The 20,283-nt window shown below is 45.0% G+C and overlaps 2 protein-coding genes across 4 annotated transcripts in view; one reads left to right on the top strand and one right to left on the bottom strand.

Annotated features, from left to right (window-relative positions):
- MAX (MYC associated factor X) overlaps positions 1 to 20,283 on the bottom strand; it is a 96,952-nt gene that overhangs the window by 21,142 nt on the left and 55,527 nt on the right. The window lies entirely within an intron of this gene.
- FNTB (farnesyltransferase, CAAX box, beta) overlaps positions 1 to 20,283 on the top strand; it is a 77,759-nt gene that overhangs the window by 42,047 nt on the left and 15,429 nt on the right. For both annotated transcript variants that reach the window (XM_031668046.1, XM_031668047.1), the window contains exons 5-9: positions 793 to 939; positions 1,038 to 1,121; positions 6,054 to 6,140; positions 14,143 to 14,272; positions 17,305 to 17,437. In XM_031668046.1, coding sequence (XP_031523906.1) covers positions 793 to 939; positions 1,038 to 1,121; positions 6,054 to 6,140; positions 14,143 to 14,272; positions 17,305 to 17,437 — 581 coding nt within the window. The remainder of the gene's footprint in view (positions 1 to 792; positions 940 to 1,037; positions 1,122 to 6,053; positions 6,141 to 14,142; positions 14,273 to 17,304; positions 17,438 to 20,283) is intronic.

The following is a 20,283-nucleotide window of genomic DNA, read 5'->3' as shown; positions in this document are numbered from 1 at the left end:
TCAGAGGCTGCAGCGGGCAGATCACTTGAGGCCAGGTAGTTCAAGACCAACCTGGCCAACATGTTGAAACCTCATCTCTACTGAAAGTACAAAAAATTGGCTGGGCATGATGGTGCACGCCTGTAATCCCAGCTACTTGGAAGGGTGAGGCAAAAGAATCCCTTGAACCTGGGAGGCGGATGCTGCAATGAGCTGAGATTACGCCACTGCACTGCAGAAAAAAAAAAAACAAACTTGCTTCCTACTGGTGGAGTAGGAATCAGTGGCCCACAGAGGCTAAGGTGGCAGTGGGAGTGAGAAGACCTCTCTTTACGTGTTCATGATAGGCCGAGGTGATGCTAGGATGGTTGGTGTGGAAAGAAGCAGTTGAGCACCATGTTTTGGCAAAATTCAAAGGCTGGGAGGCTCCCAAAGGCAAGGAGGAGGAGGCTGGTACCACAGGTCCAGGGCAGTGAGTTGAGTGGAAAGTCTGGGAAAGGCTTATGTGGGAAGCACAGGAGACTTTTACCCCATAGCCACGAAAGTCAGTTTCTTCCCAGCCTTGTGTTCCCTGCTTCATGACCAGGCAAGCGCTTAAGTACGAAACTCAGAGGAGGGCAGACAGAAATGATAATAGCTAGGGAGAGAAGTAAGCCTTTTGGGGAGAGGTTATATTCAACAGGTGGGAGGAGAGGTTCCCCCCCACTTTCGAGGGAGGGGGGGATCATTGGAAAAGCATGGATCTAGTGGGAATTTGGTGTTTTGACATGAATGCTCTCTGACTTTGTTTTTGCCCTTTGGCTGTGTACCTAGTGTGTGTCAGTTCCTGGAGCTGTGTCAGAGCCCAGAAGGTGGCTTTGGAGGAGGCCCCGGTCAGTATCCACACCTTGCACCCACATATGCAGCAGTCAATGCATTGTGCATCATTGGCACCGAGGAGGCCTATGACGTCATTAACAGGTACAGCGAAAGCCAGCAGTGACAGAAACACAGAGGAGTTCCCCACCTGCTGACACGCACTGACTGTTGCCTCTCTTGCCTCTTTCCCTGTTTCTCAGAGAGAAGCTTCTTCAGTATTTGTACTCCCTGAAGCAACCTGACGGCTCCTTTCTCATGCATGTCGGAGGTGAGGTGGATGTGAGGTGAGTGGGGTTTTGCACAGGCTGCCACATCGGTTGACTCTAGAGCTCATCTGCCATTAGAGACGCCAAGCCTAAGGAACATCATGGGGAAGCTGCCGCTTTGTCCCAGAATGACACATAGGATGACATGTCAGTGACACATCAGAATCATTCAGATGTGACGCAGATGTCCTCAGGTGTCATGATCACTTGACTTATTTTATGTAAATGTGAAAATATAAGAAACAAATGCTTTTGTTTTAGAAATTAAAAATACGTTTGTTTGGTATAAAGTGATATACACAATATAAATGACTGTATGGTGTAATGTATTCCTTCACCTCTCTGAGATAGGAAGGGAGGAGAAAGCCCAGCAGGGCCTCAGTAAATACCTTCTGAGTGAGTTTGATGAAATCATGAGAATGTCTAACCCCTGAGGCCCTCCTGAGGCACATGAGAGTTTTTCTGGGAGGTGCACAGAGCCTTGTGGACCAGGAGAGTGCAGTGCAATAAAATCACATTAACTGATTGATGCCAGTTAGCTTGAAATTATTATTTTCCTCCGTAAGTGTCTGATGTACCGAGCAAGTTGCTTCCTCACCTGGCAGATTACTTATGAGGCATACAGGGAATTCATTGAATAAGCCATTTCTCTAAGGCAGTGGCTCATTGAGATTTTATGCCATTTTCTTATTATTTAGTTGAGAAATACATTTTGTGAGGTTTCTGTAGCAAAGCTGTCTTACTGCCTATGTGTAAATGGGTTTGCTTCTGCACAAGTTGATTAATACTCTGGCTTAAGCATCTGGCTTAACCATTGGTTTGAAAGTATAGGGGAGGAAAAAGCACGAACATTTTGGAGCATAAAATACATTACAGATAATAGCAGGTAATCAGGCTGCAAAGGCCTTTAGTTCAAGATGTTCTTCTGTCTCTAACTTGTCTAATCCAATCAAAAAAATTAGATTAGGATCTGTATATACCAGTGAAGCCAGTAGAACTACTGAGGTAAATCAGTATGTGTCGATTCTTCTTAAGGAAAATGTTAAAAGAGTTTTTTTCCCTTGTGTTCACTACATTTTCATTCCTGTTCTGTTGCTATTCCCCCAAAATATGCACAATCTTGAAACATAGCTTTTAAAAACGTAACTAAGATTATTAGGCAAAAGCAAACAAATCATAGCAAGATCCTTTTGGTATTTTATCATATACCTTTTGCAGCTATGATTATTTGCTGTCTTACTCATTCTAGCACCAGTTCCCCCCTCCATGTTCTTTATTTATATGTTCTAGATAAATGCTAGGAAACTTCTCCAGTAAGACAGATTGGTTCCCCTGCCGAGCACTGGAGCCATATTCTTCCCTGACCTTTGCACTTTGGGTGATGCTCTGCCGTTCGTGCCCATGCTTTCTATTTACATAAAGGATTAAATATATGAATAGTGGAGAAAAGCTTGTAGATTGCATCTGTTTTCCTTGGTTTGCCTGGTTTCTAGTACCCCGATTCCATCATTTTTCACTTGGCGTTTCTTTAATTGTCTTTTGCCTAGAAGCATCAGCCAGTCCTCAGGAGTGCTTGTTTGAGTGGATTTGACTTTGAGAGAAGCAGCAGTGACAGGGGAGAGTTTGACATCTGGAGACTAGCTTGCTGCCCTTCTGGGATAGACAGCAGTCTCTGGATGAGCTTTCTGCTCTGTTACACTGCTGATAGTTTCAGAGATGAGCCTACTCAAGGGTCTATAGCTCCAGTGTATTGTAAAAAATCAAATCTCAGTGAACTCATAGCAAGCACCATTTTTTCTCAGTTCTTAAGAAAGGCAGGAGTCATTATTCCTGACCTCCTAATCTAGGTTATATAATCTGGAGCATTCTGTGAGGATAAGGTGGAGGCAGGGATCTAGCATTTGCAGAAGTTTGGTGAGAGCGCATGTGTTGTTCAAGAAAGGACAAGTTCAGTGTTGAAGTGTAGATGGCCTGGTGGGCAGGGGAGCAGTGGAGCTGGAGGGACAGGCTGGGAACAGGCCACAGAGGCCCTGAAATCTCCTATGGAGTCTGGAGTTTAGTGATGTGATCTGATTTGTATTTTCTTAGATGTTTCCTAATTGCAGTGATGAATTGTAGTATTCCAATAAAAGCCCTCTGGTTTCAGGGCTGGAGGGAGGGAGAGCAGGGAGACTGATCCAGGTCGAAGAAGGCTTGGATTTGGGTGATGGCAGCAAGGATGGAAAGTTAGTGGACAAATTCAAATTTGAGAGCTGCGATGACTGGATGGAGGGAAAGGGGTAGAAATACATGAAAAGGTTGTATTATGTTTCTTCCCTGTCTCAGTGTGAGACCTGGAACTCGTGTCTGCTGTCATCACGTATTAGACCTCACTGGTGAGAGGCAAACTGTATTATAGGTTGCCTCCTACCTAACAAGTCACAATAGGATTCAAGAGCACATGCATTTGAGCCTCTCTAAGAGGTCCACGACTGCAAGGAAATTAGATCAGATCTTCTAAATTAGCTGATGGTAGATGATCACATTTGGCATTGGCACTTGTGACTCTTGTGTGCTCCCAATGCCTGCTGGTAGAACTAAACCTCCACTGTGCCTTTGGCTGCTAAAAATGCTAGTAGGATCATAATGCATGCAGCTTCCGCAGAGACTTCTTTGGAATACCTCAGTAAATTTGGCTTCATGTTATGTCTATAAGGAGTAAGATGGAAACCAGGGCCGAGCGTGGTGGCTCATGTCTGTAATCTCAACATTTTGAGAGGCTGAGATGAGAGAATCACTTGAGGCCAGGAGTTCAAGACCAACCTGGGCAACATAGCAAGACCCTGTCTCTACAAAACACTTTTTAAAACTTAGCCAGGTGTGGTGGCATACATCTGTAGCCCCAGCTGCTTAGGAGGGTGAGGCAAGATCAGTTGAGCCCAGGAGTTTGAGGTTGCAATAAGCCATGATAGCGCCACTGTACTGCAGCCTAGGCAACAAAGCGAGATCCTATCTTAAAAAAAAAAAAAAAAAGATATGGAAACTAGGCCCTTCTTTTATGTTTTTTAGGAGCCCTTAGGAAAAGAATTTTTGTTTGTTTGTTTTGTTTTGAGATGGAGTTTCTTTCTGTTGCCCAGGCAGGAGTGCAGTGGTGGGATCTTGGCTCACTGCAACCCCTGTCTCGGGTTCAAACGATTCTCCTGCTTCAGTCTCCCAAGTAGCTGGGATTACAGGCGTGTGCCACCATGCCCAGCTAATTTTTGTATTTTTTGTAGAGACAAGGTCTCACCATGTTGGTCAGGCTGATGTCGAACTCTTGACCTCAAATAATCCACCTGCCTTAGCCTCCCAAAGTGCTGGGATTACAGGCGTGAGCTACCACACCTGGCCAGGAGAAGGATTTTTGAGCAGAATTCAAACCAATGATTTTTGTCTTCCCCGTGCTGGGTATTTGAAAAAGCCATAGAGGGGAAGGAAAGGCAGTCTATGTGTGTATTCCATGACAGAGGGAGAAGCTGAAATAAAATGTGCCCCGAGAAGAATTAGGGCTGGGAGGATGGAATAGCAAGAATGATCCCAAATCAAATATAATGATTTTTTTTGTTTGTTTTGGGTTTTTTTTTTTTTTTTTAGACAGAGTCTTGCTCTGTTGCCCAGGCTGGAGTACAGTGGCGCGATCTTGGCTTACTGCAAGCTCCGCCTCTGCTTTGGGTTTTTTTGAGACAGAGTCTCGCTTTGTCGCCCAGGCTGGAGTGCAGTGGCACTATCTTGGCTCACTGCAACCCCCACCTCCCAGGTTCAAGTGATTCTCCTATGTCAGCCTCCCGAGTAGCTGGGACTACAGGCGTGCGCCACCATGTCCAGCTAATTTTTGCATTTTTAGTGGAGATGGGGTTTCACAATATTGGTCAGGTTGGTCTTGAACTCCTGGCCTCGTGATCCACCTGCCTCGGCCTCCCAAAGTACTGGAATTACAGGCGTAAGCCACCATGCCCAGCCTAATAATTTTTTTTTTTTTTAAATAGCCCGGGCGCAGTGGCTTACGCCTGTAAATCCCAGCACTTTGGGAGGCCGAGGCAGGTGGATTGCTTGAGGTCGGGAATTTGAAACCAGCCTAGCCAACATGGCGAAACACCATCTCCACTAAAAGTACAAAAGTAAGCCATGCATGGTGGCATGCGCCTGTAATCCCAACTACTTGGGAGGCTGATGCAGGAGAATTGCTTGAACCCAGGAGGCAGAGGTTTCAATGAGCTGAGATCATACCACTGCACTGCAGCCTGGGCGACAGAGTGAGGCCCTGTCTCAATAAAAACCAAAACAAAAGCAAAACAAAAAATATAGACATGCGCCTTTTTCATTTAATGTGTGTGTCTGTGTGTGTACTGGTGAGAAGTTTGAAATCAAGCCTCTTTTCTTCCTCTAGAGGGTTAAGGACTGTATTGGAGTGGACTCACCTATTCTTATCCTTGTTTGGTATATTATAATTTGGTGGCCTGTTTTGCAGTTTATCTGTTGCAGTAAAAGTATAGTTAATCTTTAACATGTCAAGGCTGTAAACAGAAATCCTGGATCTGAAACAGTACTAACATCCAAATGAATGATATCAGAAGTACCTGAATGATACCATAGATTTATGGCAACCATTATAGGTCTTTGAAAGAAGGGCTGAATCCACTTTTGACATGAATTGATATGGCTGTTATTTCCTCTGATGTAGATTGGACCATGTGGAGGTAGGGAGAATAGAATGTCATGTTCTTTCACTGAAGCCATGCCGTGAGCAACTCTATCCAAATAGAATGTCACACCTCTCAGTTGGAGACCCAGGAGGACTGACCGTGTGCCAAGAGTGAGGACAGGAGGTGATTACAGCTTACTAGGCAAGGCGAGCAGTCCACCCGCGGAGTTCACTGAGCCGCATTCGCTCTTCCGTAGAGCTTAATGTGTTTCCTGTTTCTGTCTTTCCAGAAGTGCATACTGTGCCGCCTCCGTAGCCTCGCTGACCAACATCATCACTCCAGACCTCTTTGAGGGCACTGCTGAGTGGATAGCAAGGTGAGAGAAACTAGGGTTTCTCCTGGCCTCTTGGAGAGCAGGCGGTCACGACGCTACTTCAGAAAAATAAAGAAAATGCAGAGGGACTCGGAAGGGAATACAAAATCACAGGAGATCCATTAGGGTTATCTAATGATTTTTTTAAGTACTTAAAATGTCTTCTTTTTTCCAAACTTTCTTTAATGTTATATTTTAGATTGGCAAGGATAAAACAAACCTTGGTAAACAATATTAGTGAGAGCCTGAACTGATTTAACCAGTTTTTAGAGCAATTTGACAATATATCAAAGGTGCCCTCGCGTAGGACCCAGTAATTCCACTCCCACAGAAACCCTCACACACACGAATGGGAGAGAGGAGCACAGGACTTGTTTATAAGAGCCAAAAGCTGGACACAGATTCAGTGCTCATAAGCACGAGATGGTAAATGTGGTATAGTTGCATCAGAATATAATGTAACTGTCAAAGTGAATGAACTAGAGTTACATGGATCAATATGGAAAAATCTCTCTGTTGAGCTGAAAGAATGAAAAGAAAAAAATACAAAAAACCATACAGATTAGCACATTTACTTAAAATTTGAAACATGCAAGAGAATTCTGTATTGTTTCTGAGAAGAATCATGTGGTAATAATATAAAAACATGCATACGAAAGATAAACACCAAATTTAGCATGGTGATTCCTGCTGGGGGGAGAGCAAAGGAAATGAGATAAGTCTGCTTAGGAGACTTCAGCTGTAATCATTAACAACAATAAAGACCTGAAGTGTATATGGCTAATTCTAAGCTAGGTATTAGATACATGTATGTTCTATATTTTATTTGCCGTACTTTCCTGGATGCTTCAAATATTTCATAATTTAAAAACATGCCGGGTGTGGTTGCTCACGCCGGTAATCCCAGCACTTTGGGAGGCCAAGGCGGGCGGATCATGAGGTCAGGAGATCGAGACCATCCTGGCTAACATGGTGAAACCCCGTCTCTACTAAAAATACAAAAAATTAGCTGGGCAAGGTGGTGGGTGCCTGTAGTTCCAGCTACTCGGGAGGCTGAGGCAGGAGAATGGTGTGAACCCGGGAGGTGGAGCTTGCAGTGAGCCGAGATAGCACCACTGCACTCCAGCCTGGGTGACAGAGCAAGACTCCGTCTCAAAAAAAAAAGCAAAAGGTATAGTAGACACATGTATACTGTGATGGAATGATAGCCAAGCTCAGATACTGTTTTAGTTTAAAAATGTTTGTTTTTATCAAAGTAGCATGTCTTACCATGTAAATGTAATTTACAGTGACACCAGATGATATGCTGAGATCATATTTCCTTTTTTGTATGAGTTTCATTTTCCTGGAGTTAATGAATATATCATGAATGTACTTATGAATTCTTTCCCAAATTGTCTGTCAGAGCTATAAAAAAATTACTCTAAACGTAGTCAAACCCTTCAGGTAACCTGTCTGTGCGTGCGTGCGTTTTGAGTCACCCCTCTTGGAGCCCTCTGCCCTCCTGCTTCAGTCTGGACAGATTGCTCTCAGCTTGCTGCACAGCAGGCTTTCCGAAGCTTCCTTTCAGCATGAAATTCACTTCACTTCTCTCCTTTGTTGAAGTCCCTGTCCTCCTTTTTCTTGGTTATTTTCATGAAGCATTGTACTCCAACAGATCCCAACAAAGGGGACCTGGGAGATAAATTTTAATATCTTGCATGTATCTGTGTTCTAATCTCACACTTAATTATTTGGTTAGAGATTTCTAAATTGGAAATGGTATAAACTGTATTCTTTCTGAATTTTGTAAGCATTGCTTCGTTATCTTCTAGCTTCCAATGTCATTGTGAATAAGGCTGATAATAGTAACCAGAGTTCATTGAGGACTATGTCATGCTCAATAGTAAGGTAGCTATATATAGTGGAGAGCTGGAGAGTAGGCACTGCCTGTGTTTGGTTCTCTTTTATATTTTGTGTTTCTCCGCTGAGATTTCCCATCTTTTTATTCTTTATGAGTGTATTTTTCTTCACTTTGCTGTGGTAAGTATGTAATTATAATGTCTGCTTTAAATTGCTTGTCTGGGAATTTCCACATCTGTGTGTCCTAGAGTTGGCATGTCAGCTCCGTGAGTCTTCCTGTGCCGCGTGATGTTGTGTTGTGTCCTGGACATTGTGATGTGATGGTGGAGGTGTCATACAACAGAACGGTATGGATTCTGGTGGTTTGCCCTGAAGGGTGTTGATGTTTTCAGTTAAGCAGGCAGTCAACTTGGTCAGACTCAAGCTGCAAACTGTCACTCCTGCAGCAGCTCAGAGCTCAGTTCTTGCTTGGCAGTTGCTTTGTTTCTCCAGCACGTATGCGGAAACTTGAACTGAGTTTAAATGCAGAATTTGGGATTTTTCTTCTTTGACTTTCCTGTTTCTGGATTCATCCTCAGTTTCTGGCAGCCTGCATCTTCCTGCCAGAAGGATGGTTGGCTTCCCATTAGAGTGTTGGCTGCTCGCCCCTGACCCCTGACCCCTGGCCTGCTGCCACCACCCTGGGCTACGGCTGCCATCCTGAGGGCAAACCAGAGAGAAAAAGTTGTGGGGGAAGGGAGGGACTAACTTCGTGCTGTTCTCTGTTCCAAGTTTCAAACTCCACCAAAATTTGCCTGCCTTGTTTCAGTCAGCTGAGCCCTCAGGAAGCTGTTTTTTTGTATTTTGTTCAGCGTACAGCTGTCGTTTGCAGGAGGGTTGATTGGTTAGGCACGGCCTAGACACGGAACTCAGACAGCCTGGGTTTGACTTCCAGTTTTGCCCTTTCTTTCCTCTTCTCTTCCTTCTTTCTTCCTCTCTTTCATCTCTCCCCTCCCTCCCTCCCTTCCTTCCTTCCTTCCTTCCTTCCTTCCTTCCTTCCTTCCTTCCTTTTTTTGAGACAGAGTCTTGCTCTGTTGCACAAGCTGGAGTATAGTGGCGTGATCACAGCTTGCTGCAGCCCCCACCTCCTGGGCTCAAGCAATACTCCCATCTCAACCTCCCAAGTAGCTGGAACAACAGGCACGTGCCACCATAACCAGCTAATGTTTTTTAAAAAAATTGTATAGATGGGGTCTGTCTGTGTTACCCAGGTGGGGTTGAACTTCTGGGCTCAGGCCATCCACACACCTTGACCTCCCAAAGTTCAAGGATTACAGGCATGAGCCACTGCGCCTGGCTTTTTTTTTTTTTTTTCTTTGAAGACAGGGTCTTGCTTTGTTGCCCTGGCTGAATTGCAGTGATACAATCACGGCTCACTGCAGCCGTGACCTCCTGGGCTCAAGCAGTCTTCCCACCTCAGCCTCGTGAGTAGCAGAGACCACAGGTGTGCACCACAACACCTAGCTAATTTTTAAAATGTCTTGTAAAGACAGAGTCTGTGTTGCCGAGGCTGGTCTTGAACTCCTGGTTTCAAGCAGTCTTTCTGCCTCAGCCCCCCAAAGTGCTGGAATTACAGGTGTGCCGTTTCTGATTAGCTTTGTGCTTGTACAAGTTATTCCACTGTTCTGTGTCATAGTTTCCTTATATGTCAAGTGGTGGGATACTGAATTTAATTAATTTAATTTAATTAATTTATTCTTTGAAACAGGGTCTCACTTTGTCACCCAGGCTGGAGTGCAGTGGCGTGATCTTGGCTCACTGCAGCCTTGACCTCCTGAGTTCAAGTGATCTTCCTGCCTCAGCTTTCCAAGTAACCAGGACTGCAGGTGTATGCCACCACACCTGGCTAATTTTTGTGTTTTTAGTAGAGATGGAGTTTTTCCATTTGCCCAGGCTGGTCTTAAACCCCTGAGCTCAAGCAATCCACCTGCCTCAGCCTCCCAAAGTGCTGGGATTACAGGTGTGAGCCACCACACCCAGCCTTTCAATTTTGTATTAAGCTGAAATACAAAGAAGTCAAGTGGATTCCACTGTGCTGTACTACCTGGCAGTGCCATTGTGATTCTTAATTCTCTGTATGTTTTTTTTTTCTTCTGTCTCTCTTTCTCTATCCCCATCCTGTCCTTCTGTAGAGGCTTGGAATCTTTATTCTTTTTTGTGTGTGATGGAATCTTGCTTTGTCACCCAGGCTGGAGTGCAGTGGCATAATCTTAGCTCACTGCAACCTCAGATGCCTGCCACCATGCTCAGCTAATTTTCGTACTTTTAGTAGAGACGGGGTTTTGCCATGTTGACCAGGCTGGTCTCAAACTCCTGACCTCAAGTGATCTGCCCTTCTCACCCTCCCAAAGTACTGGGATTACAGACATGAGCCACCTCGGCTGGCCTGGAATCTTTATTCTTGTTTGGAAACTTGATGATGAATCTTGACGTGGATTATTTTTTATTCATTGTGCTGATACTCGATTTGGAAGTGCTTATACTTTAGTACCAAGAATCTTTATTATAGTATTTCTTTGATAATTTCTTCTCTTGTGTTTTCTGTGTTTGTTCTTTTTTTTTTTCTTTGAGACGGAGTCTTGCTGTTGTCACCCGGGCTGGAGTGCAATGGCGTGATCTCGGCTCACTGCAACCTCTGCCTCCTGGGTTCCAGCAATTCTCCTGCCTCAGCCTCCTGAATAGCTGGGATTACAGAAGCCCACCGCCACGCCCAGCTAATTTTTGTATTTTTAGTACAGGCAGGGTTTTACCATGTTGGCCAGGCCAGTCTCGAACTCCTGACCTCAAGTGATCCACCTGCCTCGGCCTCCCAAAGTGCTGAGATTACAGGCGTGAGTCACCACGCCAGGCCTTTTTTTTTTTTTTTTTTTTTTTTTTGAGACAGGGTCTCATGTGTCTCCCAGGTTGGAATGCAGTGACGCGATCATGGCTCACTGCTGCCTCGACTTTCCAGGCTCAAGTGATCATCCTCAGCCTCCTCAGTAGCTGTGACTACAGGCATCTACCACCAGCTAAGTTTTAAAATTTTTGTAGAGACAAAACCTCACCACGTTGCCCAGGTTGGTCTCAAACTCATGGGTAATCCTCCTGCTGTAGCTTCCCCAAGTGCTGGGATTACAGGTGTGAGCCACCGTGCCCAGCCTCTAATATATTTATTTATTTATTTACTTATTTATTGAGACGGTGCCTTGCTCTGTTACCCAGGCTGGAGTGCAGTGGTGCACTCTGGCTCACTGCAACCTCTTTCTCCCAGGTTCAAGCGATTCTTCTGCCTTAGCCACCCGAGTAACTGGGATTGTAGGTGTGTGTCACCACACCCAGCTAATTTTTTTGTATTTTTAGTAGAGACAGGGTTTCACCATGTTGATCAGGTTAGTCTCAAACTCCTGACCTCAGATGATCCTCCTGCCTTGGTCTTCCAAAGTGCTGGGATTACAGGCATGAGCCACTGTACCTGGCCAGCCTCTTTTTTAAAATATGACATCCCATTAGTACATTTGATTGTCTGACTTTTAAAAATACTTTGAGGCTAGGCGCGGTGACTCAGGCCTGTAATCATAACACTTTGGGAGGCCGAGGCAGGCAGATCACGTGGTCAGGAGTTCGAGACCAGCATGGCCAACATAGTGAAACCCAGCCTCTACAAAATATACAAAAAATTAGCCGGGCATGGTGACGGGTGCCTGTAATCCCAGCTACTCGCGAGGCTGAGGCAGGAGAATTGCTTGAACCCAGGAGGCAGAGGTTGCAGTGAGCCAAGATCGCACCATTGCACTCCAGCCCGGGTGACAGTGTGAGACTCCATCTCAAAATCAATCAATAAATAAAAAAGAATAAAAATACTTCCGGGTGCAGTGACTTACACCTGTAATCCCAGCACTTTGGGAGGCCAAGGCAGGCAGAACACGAGGCCAGGAGTTCGAGACCAGCCTGACCAACATGGTGAAACCCTGTCTCTGCTAAAAATACAAAAATTAGCCGGGCATGGTGGTGTGCACCTGTAATCCCAGCTACTCAGGAGGCTGAGGCAGGAGAATCACTTGAACCCAGGAGGCAGAGGTTGCAGTGAGCCAAGATTGTGCCACTGCACTCCAGCCTCGGCAACAGAGTGAGACTCTGTCTCAAAAATAAATAAATAAAAATAAAAATACTTCATTGCATGGTTTCCATCTCTTAATCCTTCTTCTTACACTTTGACAGATTCTCTTAGTATTTATCGTCTAATCCTCTTGTTTTTATTTTTGTAATCCTATTTTTAGTTTTCCTCCCTGACTACTTTTACTTCCTAACTACTTTTTTATATACTCTCTTGTTTTCTGGGGATATTTTGTCCTCTCAGTAGTCTTACTTCATATAATATTTTATCTAAAGATACAACTTTAAAAAGTTTTCTTTTGCTCCATGCCTTATATCCTCTAGTTTATTTTTGTTTGTTTTGGTCTCCTTCTCGTTCATAGTAGAGACTGCAGTCAAATGTCTAGTACTCTACAGCTGTCTGTTCATTTTTAAGGGTCCAGCACTGAAAAGCTGCTGGAAAGCTCTGCGAGGGCGGGCAGGATCAAGCCATTCACTGGGGAATTCTCAAAGCAGTATCTGTAGGGTTTTTCCCTTGGGCTTATCAGTTCCCTCGGAGAGGAATCTTCTAAATCCTGCTTGGAGTATGAAACTGGCAGCCTTGTGTGAAATACACAAGGGAATGGGGCTGGGGTTATTGTGTTCAGATTGCTGATTCTCATGTAATCCCGTTGGGTGCAGTGTTCCCTCCTCCTCTTAGCTTGTTGGATATTCTGGAACTCATATCCTTTTGATTAAACCTCTGAAACTTCCCATCTTCTGCTGGATTTGAGTAGGGGACTTAAAGGTCTGATTCTTAGATAAGTTTGCAACCAACAAACCTGGTTCAAACGCATTCTACTTTGTGGAGATTCCCTGTATCTCTAATCCTGGAGCCTTTTATTGGAGCACATCACCTTGCTTTTTGTTGCCCCTCTCCCATCCCTACCATTTGGGTAGGGAAGGTTTCTCTATTCTACTAAGTCAGTTATTTCTTGTCCTTGTGTTAGTCCATTTTGTGTCACTATAAAGGAATACCTGAGGCTGGGTAACTTAGGAAGAAAAGAGGTTTATTTGGCTCATGGTTCTGCAGGCTGTTAAGAAGCCATTGCCACCTGACCTAATTATAATTTTTTAAAATAACGTTTATTTTTGAAGAGTATAAAGGTTCATTATAAAAACTTTTTGAACAAAGAGAAAAACAAAAAGGAAAAATATTACCAGTAGACCTGTACTCAAAGATCACCAGAGGCCAAGTGCGGTGGCCCATGCCTGTCATTCCAGCACTTTGGGATGCTGAGGTGGGAGGATTCCTCGAGGCCAGAAATTTAAGACCAGCCTGGGTAACATGGCAAAGCCCCAACTCTACAAAAAATACAAAAAATTGGCCGGGTATGGTGGGGCGTGCCCATAGTCCCAGCTACTCAGGAGGCTGAGGTGGGAGGATTGCCTGAGTCCACGAGGTTGAGGCTACAGTGAGCCATGATATGCAGTCAACCTAGGTAACAGAGTTAAGACCCTGTTGCAAAAATAAAAGGTCACTAGAATCAACAATCACTTTTCAATTTTGTTTCAACTTGATGGTTATCGCTATATGTATATGTGTGTGTGTGTGTATATATGATTTTATAACTTTTTCCCAAAGAGTAATAATTTGAATTATTATGTTTCTTACACAAGTAGGCTGTTTCTAAGTGTCTGGGTTTTTAACATTTTACAGTTTTTATTGTACTTATTTTTTTAGAGACCTAGTCTCGCTCTTTCACCCAGGCTGGAGCACAATGGCGTGATCATAGCTCACTGGAGCCTTGAACTCCTGACCTCAAGTGATCTTCTTGCCTTAGTCTCCTGAGCAGCTAGGATTACACACGGGCACCACCAGGCCTAGCTTTTTTTTTTTTTTTTTGAAAAGACATTTCCAAAAGTTAATTAGTTGGCATCTTTTCATTCATAGTTGTGATGGCTCACACCTTAATCTGAGTGAACTTTTTCTCTGCCACCTAGGATGGTCCTGGACTTGTGTACGTCCACTCAGTGGCCACTCAATCTGCTTTTCTCAATCTCTTCTTAGGTGTCAGAACTGGGAAGGTGGCATTGGCGGGGTACCAGGGATGGAAGCCCACGGTGGCTATACCTTCTGTGGCTTGGCCGCGCTGGTAATCCTCAAGAGGGAACGTTCCTTGAACTTGAAGAGCTTATTAGTAAGTATCTTTTGAACCAGCCTCCTCTCAGACCCCAGGTCATGGTGAGGTGATTGTACTCAGACATGCAGGCTTCGGGAGAGTTTGGCTATGGGAAGGGCTAACAGTCAGCTCTGTTCCAACACAGAGGAAGGAGTGAGCAGCTGCTCTGTCTTGGCTCCCCCTTCTGCCTTTCTGTCTTCCTGCTTAGAGCTTTTCACATAGTGTGTAGACTACATAGACTGTGTCCCGCAGACATCTGGTGTGAGCAGAGTACCTTCCTTATATTTCAGTTATGTAGAATTAGAGGTTATCGTGTGTTATAGAAAGAACCTCCTAAGAGGAAAAGTTACAAGAAGAGTTTTGCAGCATTTTGAAACCAAACTTTTATTACCTGCTATACTGTGTAAACATTTAGTACCTACATTTAAATGAGTTGTTTAGGCAGAGCTGGCTAATTGCATTGAGAAGGCAGCCCAACATTTATGTCTGGACCCCAAGCTCCTGGCCAGTATTCAGAAGAAACTCAGAAAGCAGTCAGCTTCAGGGAGTCACTAGATTGTAGTTAAATGATCAGTGGGTGCACAAACACACACACCTCCACGGCCACCAAGGAGAAGGCATTCCCCGTCATGTCATTTGAGGAGCATGTGCCCCCTGACCATGACCTCAAAGCAAACCAGCTGCAACTGACATGCACCTCCTCTGCCTGAGTTCAGATGCCAGCCTCCCGTTGTACGGCCCATCGTGAGCTTCCTGGAGAGTTTCCGTCGTACCCTGTAGAGATGTAACCAGCAGCATCTTGCCTCCACCTTCAGAAAGCCTCCCCCGGCATAGTCTTTTTAAAGATTCCTGAAGGCTTGAAGGCTCATGCCGAAACAGCCAACTTTGTATGCTGAACTTGAGTTTCTCAGATGTTTTAAAATCTGAGCACCAATAAGGGATGAAACAAAAAAGTCCCATCTCCCAGGCAGAAATAAGGAATGTGATCAGGGAGTGCCTCAGTTATAATGGCAGTGTTCCAGATTTGAACCCTGTCCCTACTACATTTGAGACATGGGTCCTTGGGCAAATTGTCTAATCTCTTCTAGCTTGATATTTTTCTTTTATAAGGTAGGGATAACTATCCTTATTTTTTTAAGGTTAAAGGAGAGAACATTTATAAATGGCCTGGCACATAGTAGGTACTTAATAAATGTTAGTGTCCCTCTAACACAGAGTAATAATCTTTTTGGCACAAGGGACCAGTTTTGTGGGAGATAATTTTTCCATGGACGTGGGGTGGGGGGTGGGGTGGGGGGTAATGGTTTCAGGATGATTCAAGTACATTACATTTATTGTGTACTTTATTTCTATTATTATTACATTGTAATATATAATGAAATAATTATACAACTCACAATAATGTAGAATCAGTGGGAGCCCTGAGCTTGTTTTCCTTCAACTAGACAGTCCCATTTGGGGGTGATGGGAGACAGTGACAGATCATTAGGCATTAGACTCTCATATAGAGCGTGCAGTCTAGAAGCCTGGCACGCACAGTTCACAGTAGGGTTTGTGCTTCTATGAGAATCTAATGCTGCTGCTGATCTGTCAGGAAGTGGACCTCAGGCAGTAATGCGAGCAGTGAGGAGCAGCTGTAAATACAGATGAAGCTTTCGCTGGCTCACCCACCACTCATGTCCTGCTGTGCAGCCTGGCGTGGCCCGGGGGTTAGGGACCCATGCTCTAACCCAAACTACTGCCTTCCATTTGCTTTGGGAGAAGTAGGACACATATCTGAAGTATGAATTCCTGTAGCCCAAGGAAACAGAACAAATCCATGGGCTTAGGCACTGGAAAAAATAAATTAGTCTGCTTAAAAACACTTAAGCCCTACGGTAAGTAGAAATGAGGAACGGACTCCCACTGCAGCACCTGCTTTCTCTCTGCCTGAGTAATGCTTAGCCCACTTCCATTACATGCTGGAAGCCCTGGTTCATTTCAGACCAGCCTGAACCTGCAGTGCAGTGTTTTCTGTCTCTCTTAAGAATTTGTGACTGTGACTCTCTATGGGCAGGTGTTGCCTTGAAGAGGGATATAATCTAAACTACAGCTTTTAGGGGAGGGCTGGCCCCCACTTCCATCAAGGGTCCCAGTGGCTTCTTTCAGGAACTTGACCTAGTAAGGCTCTAGAAACGGGAAGTACCCTCCCCTGTACCCTTTCAGTTGAGTGAGGCAGCTCTGTGAGTCTGTGGCTGGAATGGCCTAGGTGGTCTAGGGAGGGAAATGGAAATGTCATATCTGCTCAGCCAGTTGGTTCTGCTCATTTCAAGCGACCAAACCCATGACTATCTTGATCTTTGTAGTAGAGTGTGTTTAGAAAACTTGTAGATAAGCAAGGAATGGTGGTATCGTGTGTGACCACTGAGCGACATCAAGACCTATTTTACAGCTTCAAAGTAAAAGATTTTCTTATATGAGCCACAGGCTGGGCAGAATTGTCATTTGGTAATTAGAATGAATGGCTTCTGCTTTCAGGCCTGCTAGTGACTTGCTAAGAGACCTTGGGTAAATTTCCCCAGGTGCCAAGTAAAAGTCAGAAGCAGTTTGAGATCATCTGATGAAATATAGTACCAAATTCCATTTATCTGCTTTTCATAAACTTCCCTGAGCAGGGAAGTAATGAGAAATGAGCTACTGTTAGTCTTGCCTTCAATTTCCAACTTAAGCCATGTTTATTAAGAGACTTTGAAGGTCTCCTTACAAACCAGCTTGGCCTCTTTATCCTCTCAGCACTGGCCCTGCTTTGGAACCCAGGAAAAGGTAGTTGTCTGCTAGGCATTGAGCAGAGATCAGTGCTGGATGCCTCCACAGCGTTGGCTTAAATGCTTCACTGTGTGTCTGTGGCAGTGTGGGGAGGGAAGAAAGAAAACCAGAGCACCAAAACTGGAGTGCCGAGAAGCCACAAGATGGGAAACCCTCCATCCCACAGATTGACTCCTGGAGATCCTGTCGGGCTGGATTTTGTCTCTTTTAGCCTACAACTGCCTTTCCCTTCTGTGTCTCCTCAGCAATGGGTGACAAGCCGGCAGATGCGATTTGAAGGAGGATTTCAGGGCCGCTGCAACAAGCTGGTGGATGGCTGCTACTCCTTCTGGCAGGCAGGGCTCCTGCCCCTGCTCCACCGTGCACTGCACGCCCAAGGTGAGCCTGGGGAGCTGTTTGCTGAGGCTGGATGATTTCCCTCCACTACTCACAAAGTCTGGAAGCCCAGTGTGCTTTTTTAGAGGGGTTGAAATGAGCTCTGTCTGTCCTGGATTTTGAGTGCCCAGTGTGGAACCTCATGCCGTGGGGCATGCGAATGCAGAGTAAGATTTAGTTTCATTGGTTTAGTGTCATTCCTTGCTTCTTCAAATTGGCTGACAGAATGAGCTCCCTTGAAATTGCTACGGGGAGCGGGGAGGAAGTGGGTGCTGCTTCTGCATTATCTGGAAGGAGCAGCCCACTCCTGTCCTGGGCTCTGTGGTGACTGCCACCTCCTCTGGGTGCAGGGCAGAGCTGAAAACCCAGTGTTGCAACAGTCACTGTTGCAACAGCAACAGGAAAGGCAACTGCGTAAAGGGGTAGAGAACCAGAACCCATGGAGAAAAGACTCGCTGTGTCTGACTGGCTGCAGAGTTGTCACCATTAGAAATGTTTTATTTTACATTCATTGAACAAGCCTAAATGGGAGTTTGTTCCACCTGCACCATTGGCGTAGAGAAATCCACATTCATTTCTGTGGGGTCTCAAATGGGAATGCAAAACCGAAGTAGTTAGCGAGCAAAAACTCTGGGAACATTCTCTCTTTACCTCTTGAAACCTCAGTCTGCCTGCTAACTCCCGGGAACATTTTCTCTTCACCTCTTGAAACCTCAGTCTGCCTGCTAATTCCTGCACCATCTTTCTGGTGTACTTGATGTGGGAGCAGGTGTCTCTGAGTAGACCTATGGGAGAGGGGAAGTCATGGGGCCCTGCTGGCTGCTCATCTGTTTTTGGAGTGAGATCCCTGGGTCCAGAGAGAAGCTGTTCTTTGGACTTAGCTGGATAATGTAACTGCTCAAATGTGAAAGATGAGATTCCTTTCTGCCCCTCCCCACACTTTTTTCTCCTGTTTCGGAGGCCCGCCCCCACCCCACCCTTTTTTCCCCCCCGCCGAGATGGAGTCTTGCTCTGTCTCCCAGGCTGAAGTACGGTGGCACAATATTGGCTCACTGCAACCTCCACCTCCAAGGTTCAAGCAATTCTCCTGCCTCAGCCTCCTGAGTAGCTGGGACTGCAGGCATGCGCCACCACACCTGGCTAAGTTTTATATTTTTAGTAGAGACAGAGTTTCACCATGTTGGTCAGGCTGGTCTTGAACTCCTGACCTCAGGTGATCCACCCACTTCCACCTCCCAAAGTGCTGGGACTACAGACATGAACCACCACGTCCAGCCCTGAGCCTCATTATTTAGTTTCTTAATTTCCTTTGAGTTGTTGAGTTGTGACCATTTCTGACACTGAATTAAAGTAAGCAGAGCCTCTGTCCCATTTTCCCGGCCTGGGCCCACTGGACTTTAGGTGTCAGTATTAAGGCATATAAGGCACTTACCCTTTGAACACGGCAAGTGCACTGTCAGCAAGTGCACTGACTCTGGAGCCTGCACAGTGTCTGCCTTGACCACCAGTAGGGAAGTCAGGAATTCTCCAAGTCAAACATTTTTTATTTTATTTTTATTTTTTTGAGATGGAGTTTCGCTCTTGTTGCCTAGGCGAACAAGGTGCAATGGCTCACTGCAACCTCCACCTCCTGGGTTCAAGCGATTCTCCTGCCTCAGCCTCCCAAATAGCTGGGATTACAGGCCTGCACCACCACGCCCAGCTAATTTTGTATGTTTAGTAGAGACGTGGTTTCTCCATGTTGGTTAGGCTGGTCTCAAACTCCTGACCTCAGGTGATCCACCCGCCTCGGCCTCCCAAAGTGCTGGGATTACGGGCGGGAGCCCCCGCACCCAACCTGACATTTCTAAGGTAGAAAAAAACTTGGGGTCATGGTGATCTCTTTATTTGGAACTGGTGAGGTCAAGCCCTTGGTAAAACTGTCAGTCTTTTACAAACCTGTCCCTGGCATTTGTAAGACGCAGTAATTCTGCAATCCCAGGGAAATCTGGAGCAAGCTATAACAGGAGCACCACCTGTCAAAGTCTTCCAGGGGGACTGCTGGTTAATTATTTATTGTAGCACACGTTCTAGAGGGCTTGGTAGCATTCAAGGCTTTGTCAGTGGAAAAGGGTGCCTATGAATCTTGGTGCTTCCAGCTTTTTTCATTGGCTGGGAGAAGGCCTGTGTTGTCTGAGATTCTTCTCGGACACAGGGCATCTCTTGAACTTGGAACAGACAGGAGTCTGTAAAGAAGGGAAGTGTGTTGAGAGGAGGGCAAAATACTGACTTAGGGAATGAAAAGGGGCTGCAGGGTAGAAAGATAGTCACAATATATTGTGATCATATCAAAGCAATATGTGTGGAATCCCATTTTTGGTGAAGAGTTGACTCAAAAAAATTCATAGAAAGTATCTAGGATGTGAAATTACAGGTGATGTTTGTTTCCTCTGTTTGTATTTTCTAATCTTTCTATAGTTAATACGTATTTCTTGCATAAAGAAAGATAACAAAAGTTATTTTGCAAAAACAGGGAAATTCTACAAACAAAACAAGCAGCAAGGTGGGAAAAATATTTATGACAAGTGATGAATGGCTAATTTCTTTAATTTGAAAAAAAAAAAAAAATCATACAAACCAGTAAGAAATGGATAGACAACCCAACTGAAAAACAGGCAAAGGATCTGAAGAGAGAGGTGCCAGAGAAAGCGCCGTCCTTCTTACTTTTTCTCCTACAACTGCTGCTACTACTGGTAGTGGAGTCTTCGCAAGTCCTCACTGTATGCCAGGGGCTGTACTGAGCATTTCACATATATTTTCTCATTTAATTCTCCAAACAACCCTATGAAATAGGTAGCATTGTTCACAGA

This window comes from Papio anubis, chromosome 7 (assembly GCF_008728515.1).
Source record: "Papio anubis isolate 15944 chromosome 7, Panubis1.0, whole genome shotgun sequence".
NCBI lineage: Eukaryota > Metazoa > Chordata > Mammalia > Primates > Cercopithecidae > Papio > Papio anubis.
This window is presented reverse-complemented; position numbering and strand designations above follow the sequence as displayed.